The following is a 17,681-nucleotide window of genomic DNA, read 5'->3' on the forward strand; positions in this document are numbered from 1 at the left end:
GTTGGTTGTTTTTCCAGACTCTTTTGTGTAGTCTTCCAAAGGCGCTATTTGCCTTGGCGAGTCTGTTGTCTATCTCGTTGTCGATCCTTGCACCTGATGAAATGGTGCAGCCGAGATAGGTAAACTGGTTGACCGTTTTGAGTTTTGTGTGCCCGATGGAGATGTGGGGGGGCTGGTAGTCATTGTGGGGTGCTGGCTGACGGAGGACCTCCGTTTTCTTCAGGCTGACTGCCAAAACATTTTGGCAGTTTCCGCAAAACAGGACGTCAAGCGCTGAAGAGCTATTGATGCAACAACCTGCATATCCAGGTGTCATAGGCTACATTATCAGAATCTTATCAACCCCCTCAATTATCCTTGACATCTGCTCATGAAATTTTAAACACACGCACCTCATCCCCCCCCATCCCCCCCCCCCCCCCACACTTGTTAATTCCTTTTGGGCTTTCTTATTTCTGGCATTTCCACATTCCTTCAGCCAGTTTGAGTATGCATTGAAGATTAAACACCTCTGATCCAGCCATAACCTATTTTATTCTTGTTGCAGTCCCATCATTCTCCACATCACGTACTCCACACTAAGAACAATTTACAGCGGGAAGTCCACCATCAAGCACCCTCGAATTTAGAATGTGGGTGGAAAGTAGAGCCAGGCAGGGGAAACCCTCACGATCACAAAGAGAGAACATGTAACCTCCACCCAGACAGCACCGGATGTCGTGATTGAACCTGCTCTGCTGATGCTGTGAGGCAGCAGATCTGCCAGCTGTCCCCCACTGCCCCACGATGGAACTCGGTGCAAATTTTTGATTGGCAACCCTACCTTAAGGAGTTTTGGGCTGTTCTGGCAATATCATGTGTGCAACGTGAACACAAGTTGTCGTTGTAACGGCAAGGGACGCAGAGCAGCTTAATTAATGCTTCACCTTTTTGAATGTCACGCGAGCGACATCTTGCAATGCTCAAGGGAAGGGATATGCTTGACGAAAGGATTTGTCCTGGATTAGGTACCTGGATTGGAGAGCAAGGTTAACAGAGCTACAGCTTTTCTCTTTGGAGCGACGAAAGATGAGAGGGTTCATAATAGATTTGTTTAAGATTATGAGGGGCTTAGACAAGATGGACAGCCGGGGTGACAATAGCAAAAGCCAGAGAATATCAGTGGAAAGCGAGTGGAGGAAAGTTTAAGGAAGATGACAGTGATGTAATTTTTTTTACACATAGAATCATAGGTAACCTGGCTCCCACTGGAATACATTGATGGGAATGGTGGTAAAGGCTCCTAGATAGGCACATGGGTGTAAGAAAAATAGAGGGTTATGGGTGAGAGGAAGGAAATGGTTAGATTGTTGGGGAGTAGGTTTACATGGATCAGCACCACATCGTGGGCTGAAGGGTTTGTAATGTTCTACGTTTTAAGTTCTAATTTCAAGCAGCTGTCGTACAGCAGAGAAGCAGGCCCATTAGCCCCCGGAGTCAGCGCTGACCATCACACACCAACTCACACTCATCCTGCAGCAGTCAGATTTCTGTGCACTCATCAACTCACTCCAGCATCTAGCTCTCAGCTGCACCCCACTGGCCAATTAATCCACCCACCTGCAAGTCTCTGGGGTGAGGGAGGAAACCCACGCAGACACAGGTAGGGCGCACAGACTCCACCTGGAAGGCCGTGGAAGTCTGCAGTGCAATACACAAACTTGCTGGAGAAACTCAGCAGGTCACACAGCATCCACTGCAATTAAAGAGTCAGCAATATTTCAGGTCTGATCCCTTAAGTTGAATAGAGTTAAGGAGCCAGGTTACCCTTTACGGGCAGCACGGCTGGCATAGTGGTTAGCGTAACGCTGTTAGAGCGCCACCAATCGGGACTTAGGTTCAAATCTTGCGGGGTCTGTAAGGAGTTTGTACGTTCTCCCCATGTCTGTGTAGGTTTCTTCCGCAGGCTCCTATTTCCTCCCACGGTTCAAAATGTACAGTTGTAGGACAATTGGGCGTAATTGGACAGCATGGGCTTGTGGGCCAAAATGGCCTGTTACCATACTGTGCCTAAATTTAAAAAAAAATTAAATTAAAAAAATTAAAAATATAAAAATTTAAAATGTTCTTCTGTGGATGCAACATGACCTGTTGAGTTTCTTCCACACATTTTTGTGTTGAGGTCCGGGTTGAACCTGGATCTCGGGAGCTGTGAGGGAGCAGGTCTAGCTGTGCCACCAGACCTCCTGTGTGATCCAGTTGATCAGTGGTTAAGCCTCCTGCCCAATCTGAAAATACTTGCCGTCCTTCTTCAACATAGTAACTGCAAGTTGAAGGAAGTGCCTTAATGAAAGGCCCGGCACACATTTCCAGGTCGATTCATACTCAGACCTGGATTTGAAACTGCCATTGTCCGTAAGCAGTTTGCCCGTTCTCCCTGTGACTTCTAAGGGTTTTCTCTGGGAGTTCCCGTTTTCTCCCAGCCACCCTTAATTGTTCGCACGAATATATTTGAACGACACGGGCTCCTGGGCAGGTAGGGTCTGTTACTGTATTGTATCTCTACATTAAGATTAAATTAATTTTTTTTTTAATTAAATTAAATTTTTTAAAAAACCTGAGAAGTAGGGCTATTTGCGACAGGAGAAAGGAGAGAGTGGAAGAGACAGGAGCAAGGCTGCCCTACAAGGTGAAGCAGAGCCTTAATCTCTTGTCACCTCAACATAAATGGATGAATCAAAGCCATTTCCATGGTGAGACAACACTTGATCCTCTTAGCTCCAAGTTTCTAAATTAACATTATTACCTTGATAAATAGCAATTTTCCATTTACTACTGGGATGCCACAATATTGTTTAAAATTTAGAGGCACATGGTAACAGGCCCTATGGGCCTACGAGCCATGTGACAAATTAACCCACTCACACCATATGACTTTGGAATGTGAGAGGAAACCGAACCCCATAGATGAAATCCACGCACACATGGAGAGAATGTACAAACTCCTTACGGACAGTGGCGGATTCAAATCTGGGTCACTGGCTCTGTAATAACATTGTTCTAACCATGCTGCTCCATCATTAAAGTAAATCAAGGCAGCAAATGATGATTTAATAAATGGTGAAAGTAATCACCATTTCAGAGAAAGGTAGGGGTGTGGTGGGAGAAATCTGCTGCCAAGTCAAGGGTCTGTTGAGGCACAAAGGCCACTCTGTGCTCTAGAGGGTGAAAGACAGCACATTCCTGATCATAACCCTTGCAAATAACATAAACCACTGCAACAAACACACCACGCCTCAAATGTCTCAGTGGGCACCTGGGATCACGTGGCCTGGCGTGTGTGCTGGGATTCACACTGAAGCATTCTGCATTCAATATGTTCAATCTACTCTGAGTTTACACCCAAAACAAAGCCAGGGGAAAGGGGAGAGCTGAGCAAGGGTCTGAATTAATTGATTTGGAGCACATTAACCGTAGAGATCTTTGTCCTGTTCTCAAGAGATTTTATCGCAAATGTGAGACGCGGGGGAATTGTGTAATTTGGCCTGGCGATGAAATGCCTAAAGAAGGGAGGGATTCCATGTTGACTATGTTAAAGAAAGACCCCCCAAGCCCCTACTTCAAGGCATTGGTTGGATGTGCCAGACGTTAGAGCAGTCTACTGTATAGTCTTGCAGGTGCTAGAAGAAGCCTTTCTTCATGTGGGATGTCTCAAATTATGGGGACAGGTGTACACCACGAGAGCTATTATAGATTATCTGATTGAAATGTCCAGGTAATTGGTATCAGACCCTTCTCCTTCAAATAATAAAACACCCATTTTAAAACAACAACAGCGTCCAGAAACTTTTGGGAATAAAGACTCGTACAGCTTGCAGTCCCTTTAGCCCAACCGTCCAAAATCTCTCATCCACACTTGTGCCACCTGCTGCGTGTAGTCCATATCCCTCTAAACCAATCCTATCCATGTATCGGTTTCATTATTTTTCCCCCTCAAAGCTTGCAATAGCACCTGCCTTAACCACATCCTCTGGCAGCCCATTCCACACACCGACCATCAGATAATCAGGCTTCACTCACAACGTGTGGCAAAGCAGTTAGCGCAATGCCTTTACAGCACCAATGATTGGGACCAGGGTTCCAATCCCGCGCTTTCTGGAAGGAGTCTGTATGTTCTTCTTGTGTCTACGTGGGGCTTCTGTTTCCTTCTTCAGTTTGAAACGTAGCTGGGGTGTTGATTAATAGGGTGTCAATTGAATGGCACAGACTCGTGACTGAAAGGGCCTGTTACTGTGCTGTATGTCTAAAAATTAAATTTAAAAATCTGTTTACAAGCCATTAACACGTAAGCATTCACTTCACTCGTATTGTACTCTGCTTACTTCCAAGAAGATGACTTTCAGAAGTAGTATAATGGTTTAAATTCTTTATTGCTTGCTCTATGCTTGCCGCCAAGGATAAACTATGATGCCTTTGGACTCAGAATGGATGAAATTGGAGAAATCACAATTCCCAGTGATCCATTGTGAACAGGTTATATTTTCTCCTTGTTCTTTTAACTGGAAGTCATTTGCTTTTCATCCAAAGTTGTGAGGAGGAGGAAAATGCTATCCCACTGAATAATCCCGCTGGCAAAGATGCACTCAAGAAGGCCCTCAGGAGCTTGACCAGAAATGAAGGCACGGTGGAAACAAATGGCTTGCTGCAGAATCCCTGCAAGTCTGCAAGAGTTGACACAGAAAAGATTGCAGTACAGCTTGGGTCTGTGGTGATGGTCAATTAAAATAAATCTTTTCTGCCTGCACGTCATCGATATCCCTCCATTTTTTTTCCTTTTCTTCTTACACTGTGAATATTTACTATCTATATTTGTATTTATTATCTATTTTTATTTTAATTTAATGCACACTATTCTAGATTTTTTTTCATTAAGAACCTGTTCAGCTGCAGCAGGTAAGAATTTTGGTGCATCTGTCCATTTTATATAACAAATGTATTAACATTGTCATATTCATGTGTCTATCTAAAACAGTGATTCTCAAACTTTTTCATTCCACTCACACACCACTTTAAATAGTTGCTATGCCTTAGGTTCTCTGTGATTAGTCAGAGATTACTTAAGGTGGTATGTGGGTGGAAAGAAAAAGTTTGAAAACCACTGTTTTAATCGTACCTCATTGACTCGTCATGTGCACGGTTTCATAACTCCCAAGGAAATGGGCCAATGACAATTTTTCTCAAGCCAAATATTTCAGTAACAATTGGGTCTAGAGCAGTGGTTCTCAACCTTCCCTTCCCAGTCACATCCCACCTGAAGCAATCCCTGACTAAACACAGAGCACCTATGACATACTGAAGATGGCATGTGAGTAGAAAGAACAAGTTTGAAAACCACTGATCTGGAAGCCTCTTTACTACAACTGTTATATCTGCTTCCAGCATGACTCATTCCAAGGAGCTACCCTTCTGTGTATAGTATATAACAAATTGCCCTGCACATTGGCTTTCATTTTAGCCCTTCTCTTACCTTAAGTGCATGTCTTTCATGTTTCAAGAAAAGTCACCCTGTGCTTCCTATATTTCTAACCCTTCTCAGTAGGACAGGCTGGAGCTGGGCTTTACCACTGCACAGCTGAGAGGTCAGAGCTTTTGCATTGAATAGAATTGTGCAACATCATCAATACAAAGAAAATGTGAAAAGCAAACAAAAGCACCAACTTTTTTATAAAAAAAGTAGAACAAGAGGTCTCGATTGAAAATAACCATTTACTTCAATGGTTTTCAAACTTTTTCTTTCTACTTACATATGCCATAGGTGATTAGTAAGGGATTGCTTAAGGTGGGATATGAGTGGGAAGGGGAAGTTGAGAACCACTGCTCTAGACCCAATTGTTACTGAAGTATTTTGTTTGAGAAAAATTCTCATTGGCCCATTTCCTTTGGAGTTCTGAAACTGTGCACATGACGAGTCAATGAAGGATGATTTAAACAGTGGATTTCAAAACTTTTTATTTCCACTCATATCCCACCTTAAGCAATCCCTTATTAATCACAGAGCACCTACGGCATAGCGATTACTTAAAGTGGTATGTGAGTGGAAAGAAAAAGGTTGAAAACTCCTGATTTACTTCCTTGTAAATATAAATGTGTGCCGTATTTAATTAGCTTCCACCAAAAATAATCAATGAGCTCTTGAGCTTCAGGCAATAAAGTCTGAAGGAATTTCAGGATCTTATTCCCAGCTGGCTTTGACCACCAATCCGACACACAGATATACACTGACTGCAGGGAGTGATTTGGGGATTAGTGATTGCTCTGAGTTGCACAGGAGAGCAGAAGAGATGGCAAATTGCATTAATTGCATTAACATGCATGCGTATTGGAGACTAGGCTGCCGCTTGAGAACTAGTCCCTCGGCCCGAAATGCCATTGGGAGAAAATGTATGGCCGTACCCTCCTTCTGCACAAGCCATCTAAATCACGCATGTGTCCCCGATTAAAAGAATGCTGCGACTAATGCTCTTTGGTCCGATTCCTGCAACATGGTGATGACACTTCATTGCAAGCCTTCAAATTTTTTTCTGCAGGTGTGCTGGGCAAATACCAAGCGCTTGGAGGCTTGATATCAGGCACAGAGATCAATATTTACTAACTACAATACAGGAGGCACGTCCTTGGTTATCAAGCATCAATAACAGCTTTACTTCAGAACTGGAGTGACTTTAGGTTATTGAACCTAAGGGAAGCTATGGGCTTGTGGTTACCTTGCCTTCCAGTCAATTATGTGTGGGGTTGGTTCCTCTTCTCCCATGAATGGATCCACTCATTGTGCAATTCATTTATTCCCTGTGACTAAAAGCAGCCCTGCACTCTCTTCCCTCACCACTATTCGGGGACTGTCCTTCCAAGTGAAGCAACACCACTTAGGAATCTGTAGGCATCATAAACTGGCTAGGCTATGATGTTTGGTCGGTGCAGTATTCTTTCTTGACTCAAGGTTTTTCCACATATGATGGATTTTTTTGAACGTAACCCCGTCGTAAGTTGAGGAGTACCCCTGTAAATAGGGCAGTTCCACTTTGATGATAGAAATGGAATTTCCCCGCATTGTAATGACTTCATCCTGCCAATGAAGGCAGCAGTCAGCTGGAGGGAATGAGCAATTGCACATGGCGTGAGGGTGGCCCCAGAGGTTTACCCCCAGCACAGTTGGCGTAGTGGTTAGTGCAATGCCTTTACAGCACCAGCGACTGGGACCGGGGCTCGAACACCGTACTGTCTGTTAGGAGTTTGTACGTTCTCTCCGTGTCTCCGTGGGTTTTCCCCGGGGGCTCTGGTTTCCTTCCACCATTCAAATCGTACAAGGGGGGTGTAGTTTAATGGGGTGTAAATTGGGCCGTATGGACTTGTGGGCCGAAATGGCCTGTTACTGTGCTGTATGCCCAAAAAAAAATGGACTAATTGATCAGGAACTGCAAGCTCCTTGTGGAGGACTGATCTCTGCGAACGGTGGTGTGGGGTTTTGTGACCATCTTAATTGTAGCACTTATAGTCCTACAAACATTGAAGTCTTGGTGATTTGGTACAATCTCCTGCCATTGGATGCAAAAGAGGGAACTGATAATTGGGAGTCTGAATGCCACGTATCTATTTGCCATTCTAAAGAGTGTAACTGAAGCAGGTAAAGGGATAGAAATGATCAGACAAAAGGCAACACAGCACCACATGATTGTCATTCACTTGGGACCTCCAGAAAGTCTGGGAAGAAAGTATGTCAATAGTTGTGCAAAAATCGAGCTCATCTTGATGAAAAGATATTGTGAGCTCCACGTACAGCTATCATGTCAGGCCACTCAGGGGACAAGATGGTGAAGAAGGCATTTGGCCTGGCTTTCATTGGACAGAGTATTGAGTATAGAAGTGGGGGACCTATGATTCAGCTCTACGAGGTGTTGGTGAGGCCACACTGTGGGCCGTTCTGGATGCCCAGCCGTAAGAAGGTAAGAGGTACAAATAGATTCACCATGATGTTGCTGGGACTGGAGGATCTGAGGTTATAGGGAGAGGTGATGAGGACGGGTCTTTATTGCCTAGAGGGAAAACTATGGAGTGGTCTTGAGGTTCACACAATCATAAGAGGGCATTGATAAAGTGAATGCTCACAGGATGAATTCTTCTCTAATTAGAGGGCTTAGGTTTAAGATGAGTGAGGAAAAATTTAAGACGGACCCGAGGGGCAACTTTTTTAACCAGAGGGTGGTCCGTAACTGGAATGAGCTGCCAGAGGATACCGTGGAAGTGGGCACAACCACAGCATTCATGGTTGGCGTAGCGGTTAGTGCAATGTCCTTACAGGGCTAGCGATCAGGACTGGGGCTCGAAACCTGCGCTGTCTGTAAGGAGTTTGTACGTCCTCCCCGTGTCTGCGTGGGTTTTCGCTGTGGGCTCCAGTTTCCTCCCACTATTCGAAACGTACCAGGGGTGTAGGTTAATGGGGTGTAAATCAGATGGCACAGACATGTGTGCCGAAATAGCTGTATGTCTTAAAAAAAATTGAGGACAGATTTATGGATAGAAATGGCTTGGATGGATTTGGACTATAAATGAAGGCACTCGTCCAGAATTCCAACTTGGTCGGCATGGATGAGTTGAGCCACCAGGCCTGCTCTACGATGTCTGACAAGCAAAGAAGGGATAATGGACTGCTGGCACACATATACATGGACAAGGACTACAAGCAAGTGGATGACATTCCAAAGATCTGCATAGCTGTGGTGGGACTACAACTGGAGAATGGTTGGCAGCTGTGAGAAACATCATTTTGTGGACATCTTGTCTTGGAGACTGAGGTGTAACTTTGGACAAAGACAACAGAATCTAAGTTTGTATTCCTTAGAACTTGCACATTTGAAGTGTGATCAGATCAGTATTTTCAAGCACGGGAAAATTAGTAGTTTCTCTCTGTCCACCCTGTCTCCATTGCTTGAGGAATTGAGGACCAGGGCTCAGAATCTAAACCTTAGAGCCAGACTTCTCAGGAACGAGGTCCTACACGCAGTCAATGGTAAAAGTTTGGATCTCAATCCCAAAAGCAAAAATTGATGTTAGGTTATTTTTAAATTGCAGACTGCCAGATTTTTATGTAGGGAAAGTGGAAAAAAGGCCAGCACCTGGAGTTTTGAATGGGGAACACAAATTGAAGGAAGAAATTGGGTCACCTGTCCACTTGAGATGGATGAATTTTTGCTGGAAATGATGAGATCAAGGTAGATGGAGTTAAGATAGCCATCAACAGAGACCAAAAGGAATGGTAGTGTAGACTCAAGGGGCTGAATATTCTACTCTCGAACTGAAATAAAGAAAGAGCAACAGCACTGGCAGTGAGTGTGTGAAGATTTAATGATGAACAAGTCAAAAATAAAATCACACATGGGGAGAAAACTAAATGCAATTTCTTTTCAATTATTTGGGTATATCTGCCTTTCAAAGTGCCAACCAGCTCTGTAGAAGATCCCTCAGGGTATCTAGCTCTTAATCCTGATATAACTCATTCCTTTTCATTCCCTAAAGTATATTGCAATTCTAGCTGGGAGTGGATTTATTTATGGCATCAGCCTTTAAATTTATATTGGGGTTAAATATACTCAATTTTGAATTTGCCATTCAACCTCACCTCATTCCAGCTTTATTTGGTGTGGTGATAGAAAGCAGGCGATTATCAGGGTCAGATTGCCATGCCCCTTCCATGGCAGGAAGATGTATTTTGCTAAGATGGAAGGACTCTGATCCTCCCAGTTATGCTCAATGAATGACCCGAACCTTATCAGGTTTGAACCTCAAGAAGATTAAATGTAATGTTTTGAAAACTGAAGTTAAGTTTAATAAAATGTGGAACACTTTTATGGAATATTTTCATGTTTCTTTCTTTTTTCTTTGGCTTGGCTTCGCGGACGAAGATTTATGGAGGGGTAATGTCACGTCAGCTGCAGGCTCGTTTGTGGCTGACAAGTCCGATGCGGGACAGGCAGACACGATTGCAGCGGTTGCAAGGGAAAATTGGTGGGTTGGGGTTGGGTGTTGGGTTTTTCCTCCTTTGTCTTTTGTCAGTGAGGTGGGCTCTGCGGTCTTCTTCAAAGGAGGTTGCTGCCCGCCGAACTGTGAGGCGCCAAGATGCATGGTTGGAGGCCATATCAGCCCACTGGCGGTGGTCAATGTGGCAGGCACCAAGAGATTTCTTTAGGCAGTCCTTGTACCTCTTCTTTGGTGCACCTCTGTATCGGTGGCCAGTGGAGAGCTCACCATATAACACGATCTTGGGAAGGCGATGGTCCTCCATTCTGGAGACGTGACCTACCCAGCGCAGTTGGATCTTCAGCAGCGTGGATTCGATGCTGTCGGACTCTGCCATCTCGAGTACTTCGATGTTGGAGATGAAGTCGCTCCAATGAATGTTGAGGATGGAGCGGAGACGCTGGTGGAAGCGTTCTAGGAGCCGTAGGTGATGCCAGTAGAGGACCCATGATTCGGAGCCGAACAGGAGTGTGGGTATGACAACGGCTCTGTATACGCTAATCTTTGTGAGGTTTTTCAGTTGGTTGTTTTTCCAAACTCTTTTGTGTAGTCTTCCAAAGGCGCTATTTGCCTTGACGAGTCTGTTGTCTATCTCGTTGTCGATCCTTGCATCCGATGAAATGGTGCAGCCGAGATAGGTAAACTGGTTGACCGTTTTGAGTTTTGTGTGCCCGATGGAGATGTCGGGGGGCTGGTAGTCATGGTTGGGAGCTGGCTGATGGAGGACCTCAGTTTTCTTCAGGCTGACTTCCAGGCCAAACATTTTGGCAGTTTCTGCAAAACAGGACGCCTCCCCCTGGCTTTTGCCCGGATCGGGGCCGCCACCTCCTACCCTCTGCCCAGACCGGGGCCGGGGCCGCCGCTGCTTTCCCTGTGCCTGGACCGGGGCCACCGCCTCCTTCTTTCTGCCCGGACCGGGGCCTCCGCCTGCTTCGCTCTGCCGAGGCCACCGCCTTCCCCTCGCTTCTGCCCGGACCGGGGCCTCCGCCTGCCTCACTCTACCAAGGCCGGGGCCGCTGCCTCCCCCTCGCTTTTGCCCGGATTGGGGCCGCCACCGCCTACCCTCTGCCCGGACCGGAGCCAGGGCCGCCGCTGCCTTCCAGTTACACCCCAGTTACACAGCAGTAAGAAAGGGTGTGACTCGGTCAACCCCGTCAGAATCCAACCGGGTCCCTGACCTACCTCAGAGGTAGTTAGAGAACCCAAATTTCATGTTTAATGAACAATATAATGGAGTTTATATTTCAAAAGACCTCTCCTGGAGCTGACACATAGAGGCAACCTTGAAGAAGGCACCTCAATGTCTTTACCTTCTGAAGATAATTAGGAGATTTTGCATTTCATCGCATTCTCCATCAAACTTCTACAGATGCAATGTGGAAAGTATACTGACCATTTGCATCAAACCCTGGTTTGGCACCTCGAACGTCAGGAATGCAGAAGGTTGCAAACATTGCCAGGTCCTTCACAAGCTCCAATCTATCATCCACTGCAGATGACTCTGTGAGGCGCTGCCTTCAAGAAGGCAGCCAACGTCGTGAAGGGCCCCATCACCCCAGTCAGAAGCTCTTCTCACTGCTACCTTCAGACAGAAGGAACAGAAGCTGAAAACCTGCACCTCTAGGTTCCAGAACAGTTTCTTTCCAGCATTTTGCACCTCCCCTTGTAACATAAATAAGGGACCATTCCCACACCACAAAATAAATTCCGGACAAAGGGCTCAAGGTCAAAATGTTGACTACCTTTTATTCGGTGTGGATGCTGCGTGACCTGCTGAGTTTCTCCAGCGCTCTTCTGAACTGGGCTATCTATACCACCCATTCTCAACGAGGGCCTTAGAGCCCCCTGCGTATTTAGTGGGGGGGGGGGGGGTCACAGGCTGAAGTAATAAAATATTTTATACCTTTTTTATGTAGTCAATAGAAAGATAGAATAGGCCAACGAAACTTGACTGCTTAACATGGAAGGGGACCCATTAACTTTGTCCTAAAGGGTCCTGAAAATAGATTGAGAACAATGGGTCTACACCATTATTTCACTTTTTTTGAGTAAGGAATGCTGTGAAGATTTATTATCTAACTTGAGTATTTGTTGTCTCTCTTAAGTTAATTCAATGGGTTTACTCTTAGTTTTTCTTTACAAGTACCTGTTTGTCCGTAGCAGTTAAGATTTTCAGTGCACGTGTCGTTGTACAACGTGAAGAATTTGCAGAAGAATGGAACAGATGAAATTGCTCCCCCAGCAGCCAGCACAGTCTTGGTGGGCTGAACGGCTTCCCCTCATGCTGTAACGTTCTCTTGCTCCCTGGGCGCCGTTCCGTGCGATCCTCACCGTGCCAACACGAGGAGATGCAGCACAAAGGGAGGTCTTAGGACAGATGGATCATCCATTGAAAAGTGATCCCCCTGAATGGCAGGCTGTGAGTGAACGGCTCTAAATAGTGGGTCTCCCACCGTGGGCAGCTGCTTGTGTATCTGAGTGGGATTGGTTTGTAAAGGGCCCCTTGCCAGCCTCAAATGTTCTGTTAAAAATGTCTCATAGTTTTTGATGTGTGGCATTCTTCAGTTAAACACTTACTTTTTTTTACGCATCATTCCTGCTTGTCATTCATAGTCAAACTCATTACTTCTCGTTAATTAATGTTCACTTTTCAGAAAGACAATGCATATTGACTTCCCTGAAAGCAGTTACATTCTCAGCTCAAACTATTGATCACACCTTCCCCTCCCACCCCCAACCCCTTCCAACTTCAAGTGCTACAGGAGCACCTGCTGTACAAATTCAAATGAGATTGGATGGAAACCAGAGAACTAATAAGAATAAAGGAAGTCTGCACAGTTTAGGACGGCCCTCATCTACGGCACCCTTGCACTCTGAATGAGGCCCCACAATCAGTGATGGGCTGAGCCGCCAGACAGCACAATGTCTCAACCCTCAGCACGTCATCACGGGCAGCACTGTTCCAACAGAGAACTCCAGGTCACGACACCCAACACACCGTCAACGGGTGATACACCATCCTGTCGCACAGTCCAAACAGGCAGCATGTGACCCTAAAGTACATGTTCCTGACACACTACCATGGAATCGGGAGGCCCTTTCAAGCTGCCACGCAAACTGGGGCTAAATTTTCTGACCCGGTCAGCGTGGTCCTAATCCAACCGTGTCCCTGACCTACCTCAGAGGTAGTCAGGGAACCCAGTTAAACTTACCCAGGCGAGTTGAACGGGAAAATAGTCAATCTGGTTACTCCTGTGATTTCAGCGTTTGCTCGCAGGCACCACAGGGTGACCTCTGGCTAAAGTGCCGCGGAAGGGGAGGATACCACAATTAACGGGAGAGAGGCTGCTGCCAAGGAGGGGAGGAGGAGAGAGGTCGATGCCACAAAGAAAGAGGTCACTGCTGTGGGGGTAGCAAGATCACTGCCACGGGGCGAGAGGTCACTGCCGCGGGGGAAGAGGAGAGGGGGCCACAAACTGTTGCTGCTGCGAACACCACTCCAGTTCGCAGTGACAGGTCAACGTTCGTGGCAGCGGAATGTGTCTGGGAGGGAGGCGTGCGATTGACGGGGTGGGTGTGGATTGACGGTGAGGGTGGCGACTGACAGGGGAGGGTGACTGACTGGACGGTGGTGATTGACGGTGGTGGGGACTGATGGGGGAGGGGGGAAACTGACTGCCAGAAGGGAGGTGGGGGAGATTTACCAATAGCTTCCGCGAGTGCGTGACGCGTCACTTATTGCATCATCGCAGGGCGGGATCCCCTTAAATCACCATGTTGGCAATTGAATGGGTCGATCCCCCTGCCTGCAGCTTAAAAGATGCTTCCCTTTGCTGGTACAATGGCACCCAGGTCCCAGGAGGACTACCTAGGTGCTACAGTTTAAAAGAACCTAGTGGGTGTGCCCTTTTGAGGCATGTCTTCAGGATCTTCCATTAACTTTGTTGTGATGGTTGAGTAATGAGGTCCATGCATAAGGTGAATGGCTGGTCTTTGTGAAAGGGATAGATAACATCGAGGCAGGAAAGCTGTTTGCACTGATGGGTGACACTAGAACTCCCAGAGAGCAGTGAATTCCATCAAAGATCTGTAAAGAGCAGGGTGATGTGGCCAGGTACTTTAATACGTTTAAATGTAGTCAAAGAGGATGCAAGTTAAAAGATAGTAATAAACTGGGACACACGTCTTACTGGAGGAAGATGTTAAAGAGTTTATGACAGATCAGGACAGAGATAAAACTGTGCCACATAGATTTCAAAATGGGGAACAATGCTACATTGAAGATTATAGCACAGTACCAGTCATTCAGCCCATTATGTTGTCAACCTACTCCACAACAAACTAATTTTTGCCCCTCCTCCACTTGCATAATTTGAATTACATCCATGCGTCTATCACTTCAGATCGAAGATCGAGTACTTTTTTTTAAATGGATGAGACTAGGAACCTGCTCAAAAAGTGTAACACTTACCCGGCAAACTGAATGGCTCATGAATGGTTTGTCTTTCTTGCAAGATGCCTCGAGTGAAGAAGGGAGAAGCTGCTTTGTTGGAAGAGACCTGTAAAGATCATCGGTCCTCGTGGAACACTACAGATAACTCCCCCCTTAGCAACACCATTCAGTTCCTGCTGTAAAAATTGGAGCCCCGGTCAACTGGCCACAAAACCAAAGTTCCACTGTGGAAATTTCCAAACCCACCTCCAGAGAGAAAAACGGTCATTTCGAGCATCAAAAACTGAGGCTAACGGCTCATTCTGAGAGAAGGTACAGGGAGACGGGGGTGGGGGGTGGTGAGGATCAACAGAGCAGGTCAGAAGTTCGCCACGGGCCCCCTGAATGGTGGAAAAGGCAAGGGGTTAAATGACCTTCTCCACTCCCATATCAATTTATTTACTGCATACCAACTCTATTTTGACCAGCAAATAAAATTGTGCAGCAGTCCTTTTAATGTGATAGAATTAAATGTCCAGAAAGCCTTAAACCTTCACTTCTCAGCTCTGCTGACACTCCAAAGGAACCATCAAACACTAGAGGACAGAAAGAAACCCCACAGTCCAAGACAAATTATTTTTCAGCTAAATCCCAGTGACCTGCACCATCGCCCACCATACCCCTCCCATCCATGTACATGCCCAAATTTCAATTGAATGTCGAAATAGAACGTACATTCACCACTTCAGTTGGCAGCTCGTTCCACTCTCTCGCCAACATGAAGTTCCCCCTCGCATCCCCTTTAAACATCTCACCTTTTCCCCTTAACCTATGTCCTCTAGTTCTTGTCTCACTTAACCTCAGTGGAAAAAGCCTACTTGCGTCTATCTACTTTCCTCATAATTTTGTATACCTCTATCAAATCTCTCCTCATCCTCCACAGGGCTGCTGGCTCCCTCAGAGGAGCTCCATTTACATGAGGAGGCGGAAGTTGCAAGAAGGACTTTCCTGGGGCTGAGCCCACTTAATAAAAACAAAAATCCATGTCAAAAAGGCTCACAAATTCCATTCAAGCAAGTCTGTCAGCCAGAGGGCATAATTACAGTATATTTGATAAGTGTCAAGTCAGCTGAAGGTACAAGAGGTTTCTGTCTGCCAAGAAAATGCATAAAAAGCAATACTTGAATAACTGTGTGCAAATTGACAAGTGCAAGAGAGCTGAAAGGAATAATAACATATTCATTGCTTTGCATCATTTTACGTTAAGGCTTGATTTTAGCTTAATTTAGTCTCCAAGTTTAAACCTCCACATGCAAGCAATGATATTTTAGACCAAGATCACTGCAATACTCCCTTCCTTTGACCATATTAGTGTTACTGTACCTTTATGCTCATTTTTTACTAGGTATGGCATGCAGTTTCAAAAGCCCCTGTTAAACTGTAGCACCTGAGTAACATCCTTGGACCGATTGATGCTGGAAGCACTTTTCAAATTGCAGGGGGATCCCGCCCCCTCAATGACGCGTCACGCACTCACCGGAAGCTCGGATGCTGGCTGCCCAGTGACGCACACACTCAGGCGCTGATGTCACCGGAATAAGTGGGTCAGCCATTTTCCTGTTCAAACCGCCTGTGGACGAGACCTAGTTTAACTGGGTTCCCTGACTACCTCTGAGGTAGGTCAGGGACCTGGTTGGATTCCGACGGGTTTGACTGGGTCGCACTCTTTCTAACTGCCGTGCAACTGGGTTAACCCCGTTTGATACAGCAATTTGAAAGGGCCTCCAGAGGACAGGGTGAAGACAATTGAACTCTGTGATTCCAGAAAGGTGGAATAATTGACATGTCAAGGAAATTCAGAAGAGATTAAATATGTAAGGAGACTTCACGGAAATATATAAGATCAAGAGAGGCTTAGATAGATGGATATCCAACACCCTTTTCTCGGGCAACAATGGCAAATACCAGAGGATATGTATCGAAGGTGAGTGGAGGAAAGTTTAAAGGAGATGACAGAGGTGAAATATTTTGCACACAATGTGGTGGATGGCTGGAATACAGCACCGGGGGTGTTTTGATGGAGGCTGGTACAATAGGGACATTTAAAAGACTGTTGGATAAGCACATGAATGTAAGAAAAATGGAGAGTTATGGGTGGGAAGTGGGGAAAAATTAGATTGTTGTGGAGTAGATAGACAACGTGGGCTGAAGGGCCAAACGTTCCTCGTTCTAAGAGGACACACGTTCTTGAATGGTTTATATCTGCAAGGCCAGAGGATCGCAGACACCTTTTGTCATGCCTCTCCTCCCAAATAATGCACACGGGGGATTTCTTCAGCTCAGTGAACCCCTCACACAAATAGGACACTCAAACCAGAGGGTAGGTACGGCTGGAATGGTTCATTTCACTTGTGGGAAAGGGTCATGGGACATGAAGTCACACCACCAGGCTCAGGAGCAGCTGCTACCCCTCCACCATCGGACTCCTCAGCGACAAACTCAGTCAGGAACTGACTCATTTAAGGACTTTCACTTGTGGACTGCATTGATTTTCTTTTTGTTCTCTCTGTATTGCAGGGTTTGTTTACATTTGTTGTCTGTTTACATGTTTTACGCTGTGTACAGTTTATTTTTTGCATTACCAATTAGTGGTAATTCTGCCTAGCCCACAGGAAAAATGAATCTCAGGGTTGTATGTGATGTCATGTATGTACTATGACAATAAATCAGAATCTGAAAATCTGATGTTTATTTCAGAAAAGATTGATACTGAAGCTATTCTGCAGCTCTCTGTGGCTACAGGGTAATGATCACTTAACTTTAAGCCCATGGGGATTGCATGACATTCGTACCTCGCCCAGCACAGGTTTTAAAAGTGCAACCAGTGCCTGAACAATGGAACCAGTAATGGAGGGATACCAGGGAACACTGGGATAGCTGATCCATTATGTAAGGTCCTGGAAAACAAAATGGGGGAGGACAAGCTGTACAGAAATTCAGGTAAAGGGTGAGAATGACAGAAATGGAAGGTTAAGCTCTCATCCCTGTGCTTACATACATGTTGTACTCAATAGATTTCCCAGCACAGGACTTCAACCTGATGAAAAGTGTTGGGTCACGATAATTATTTGCCCTCTTATGAACTTCAGGTTAAGGGAAAATGGGAATTCACACCAGGTAAAGAAACAAACATGATTAA

The 17,681-nt window shown here is 45.6% G+C and overlaps 1 protein-coding gene across 17 annotated transcripts in view; it reads right to left on the reverse strand.

The window, feature by feature from the left end:
- The window catches only part of LOC138742284 (ephrin type-B receptor 1), a 507,783-nt gene that overhangs the window by 291,564 nt on the left and 198,538 nt on the right, over positions 1-17,681 (reverse strand). The window contains exon 4 of one of the 17 annotated variants that reach the window (XM_069896481.1): positions 4,422-4,700. The exons of 15 other annotated variants lie outside the window; for them this stretch is intronic. In XM_069896481.1, the coding sequence (XP_069752582.1) occupies positions 4,546-4,700 (155 nt within the window). In that variant the 3' untranslated portion in view covers positions 4,422-4,545. Of the gene's footprint in view, positions 1-4,421; positions 4,701-17,296; positions 17,440-17,681 lie in introns of those variants that run through there. One more of the 17 variants, XM_069896482.1, reaches the window with a different exon arrangement.

The sequence above is a fragment of the Narcine bancroftii genome, chromosome 9, assembly GCF_036971445.1.
Source record: "Narcine bancroftii isolate sNarBan1 chromosome 9, sNarBan1.hap1, whole genome shotgun sequence".
NCBI lineage: Eukaryota > Metazoa > Chordata > Chondrichthyes > Torpediniformes > Narcinidae > Narcine > Narcine bancroftii.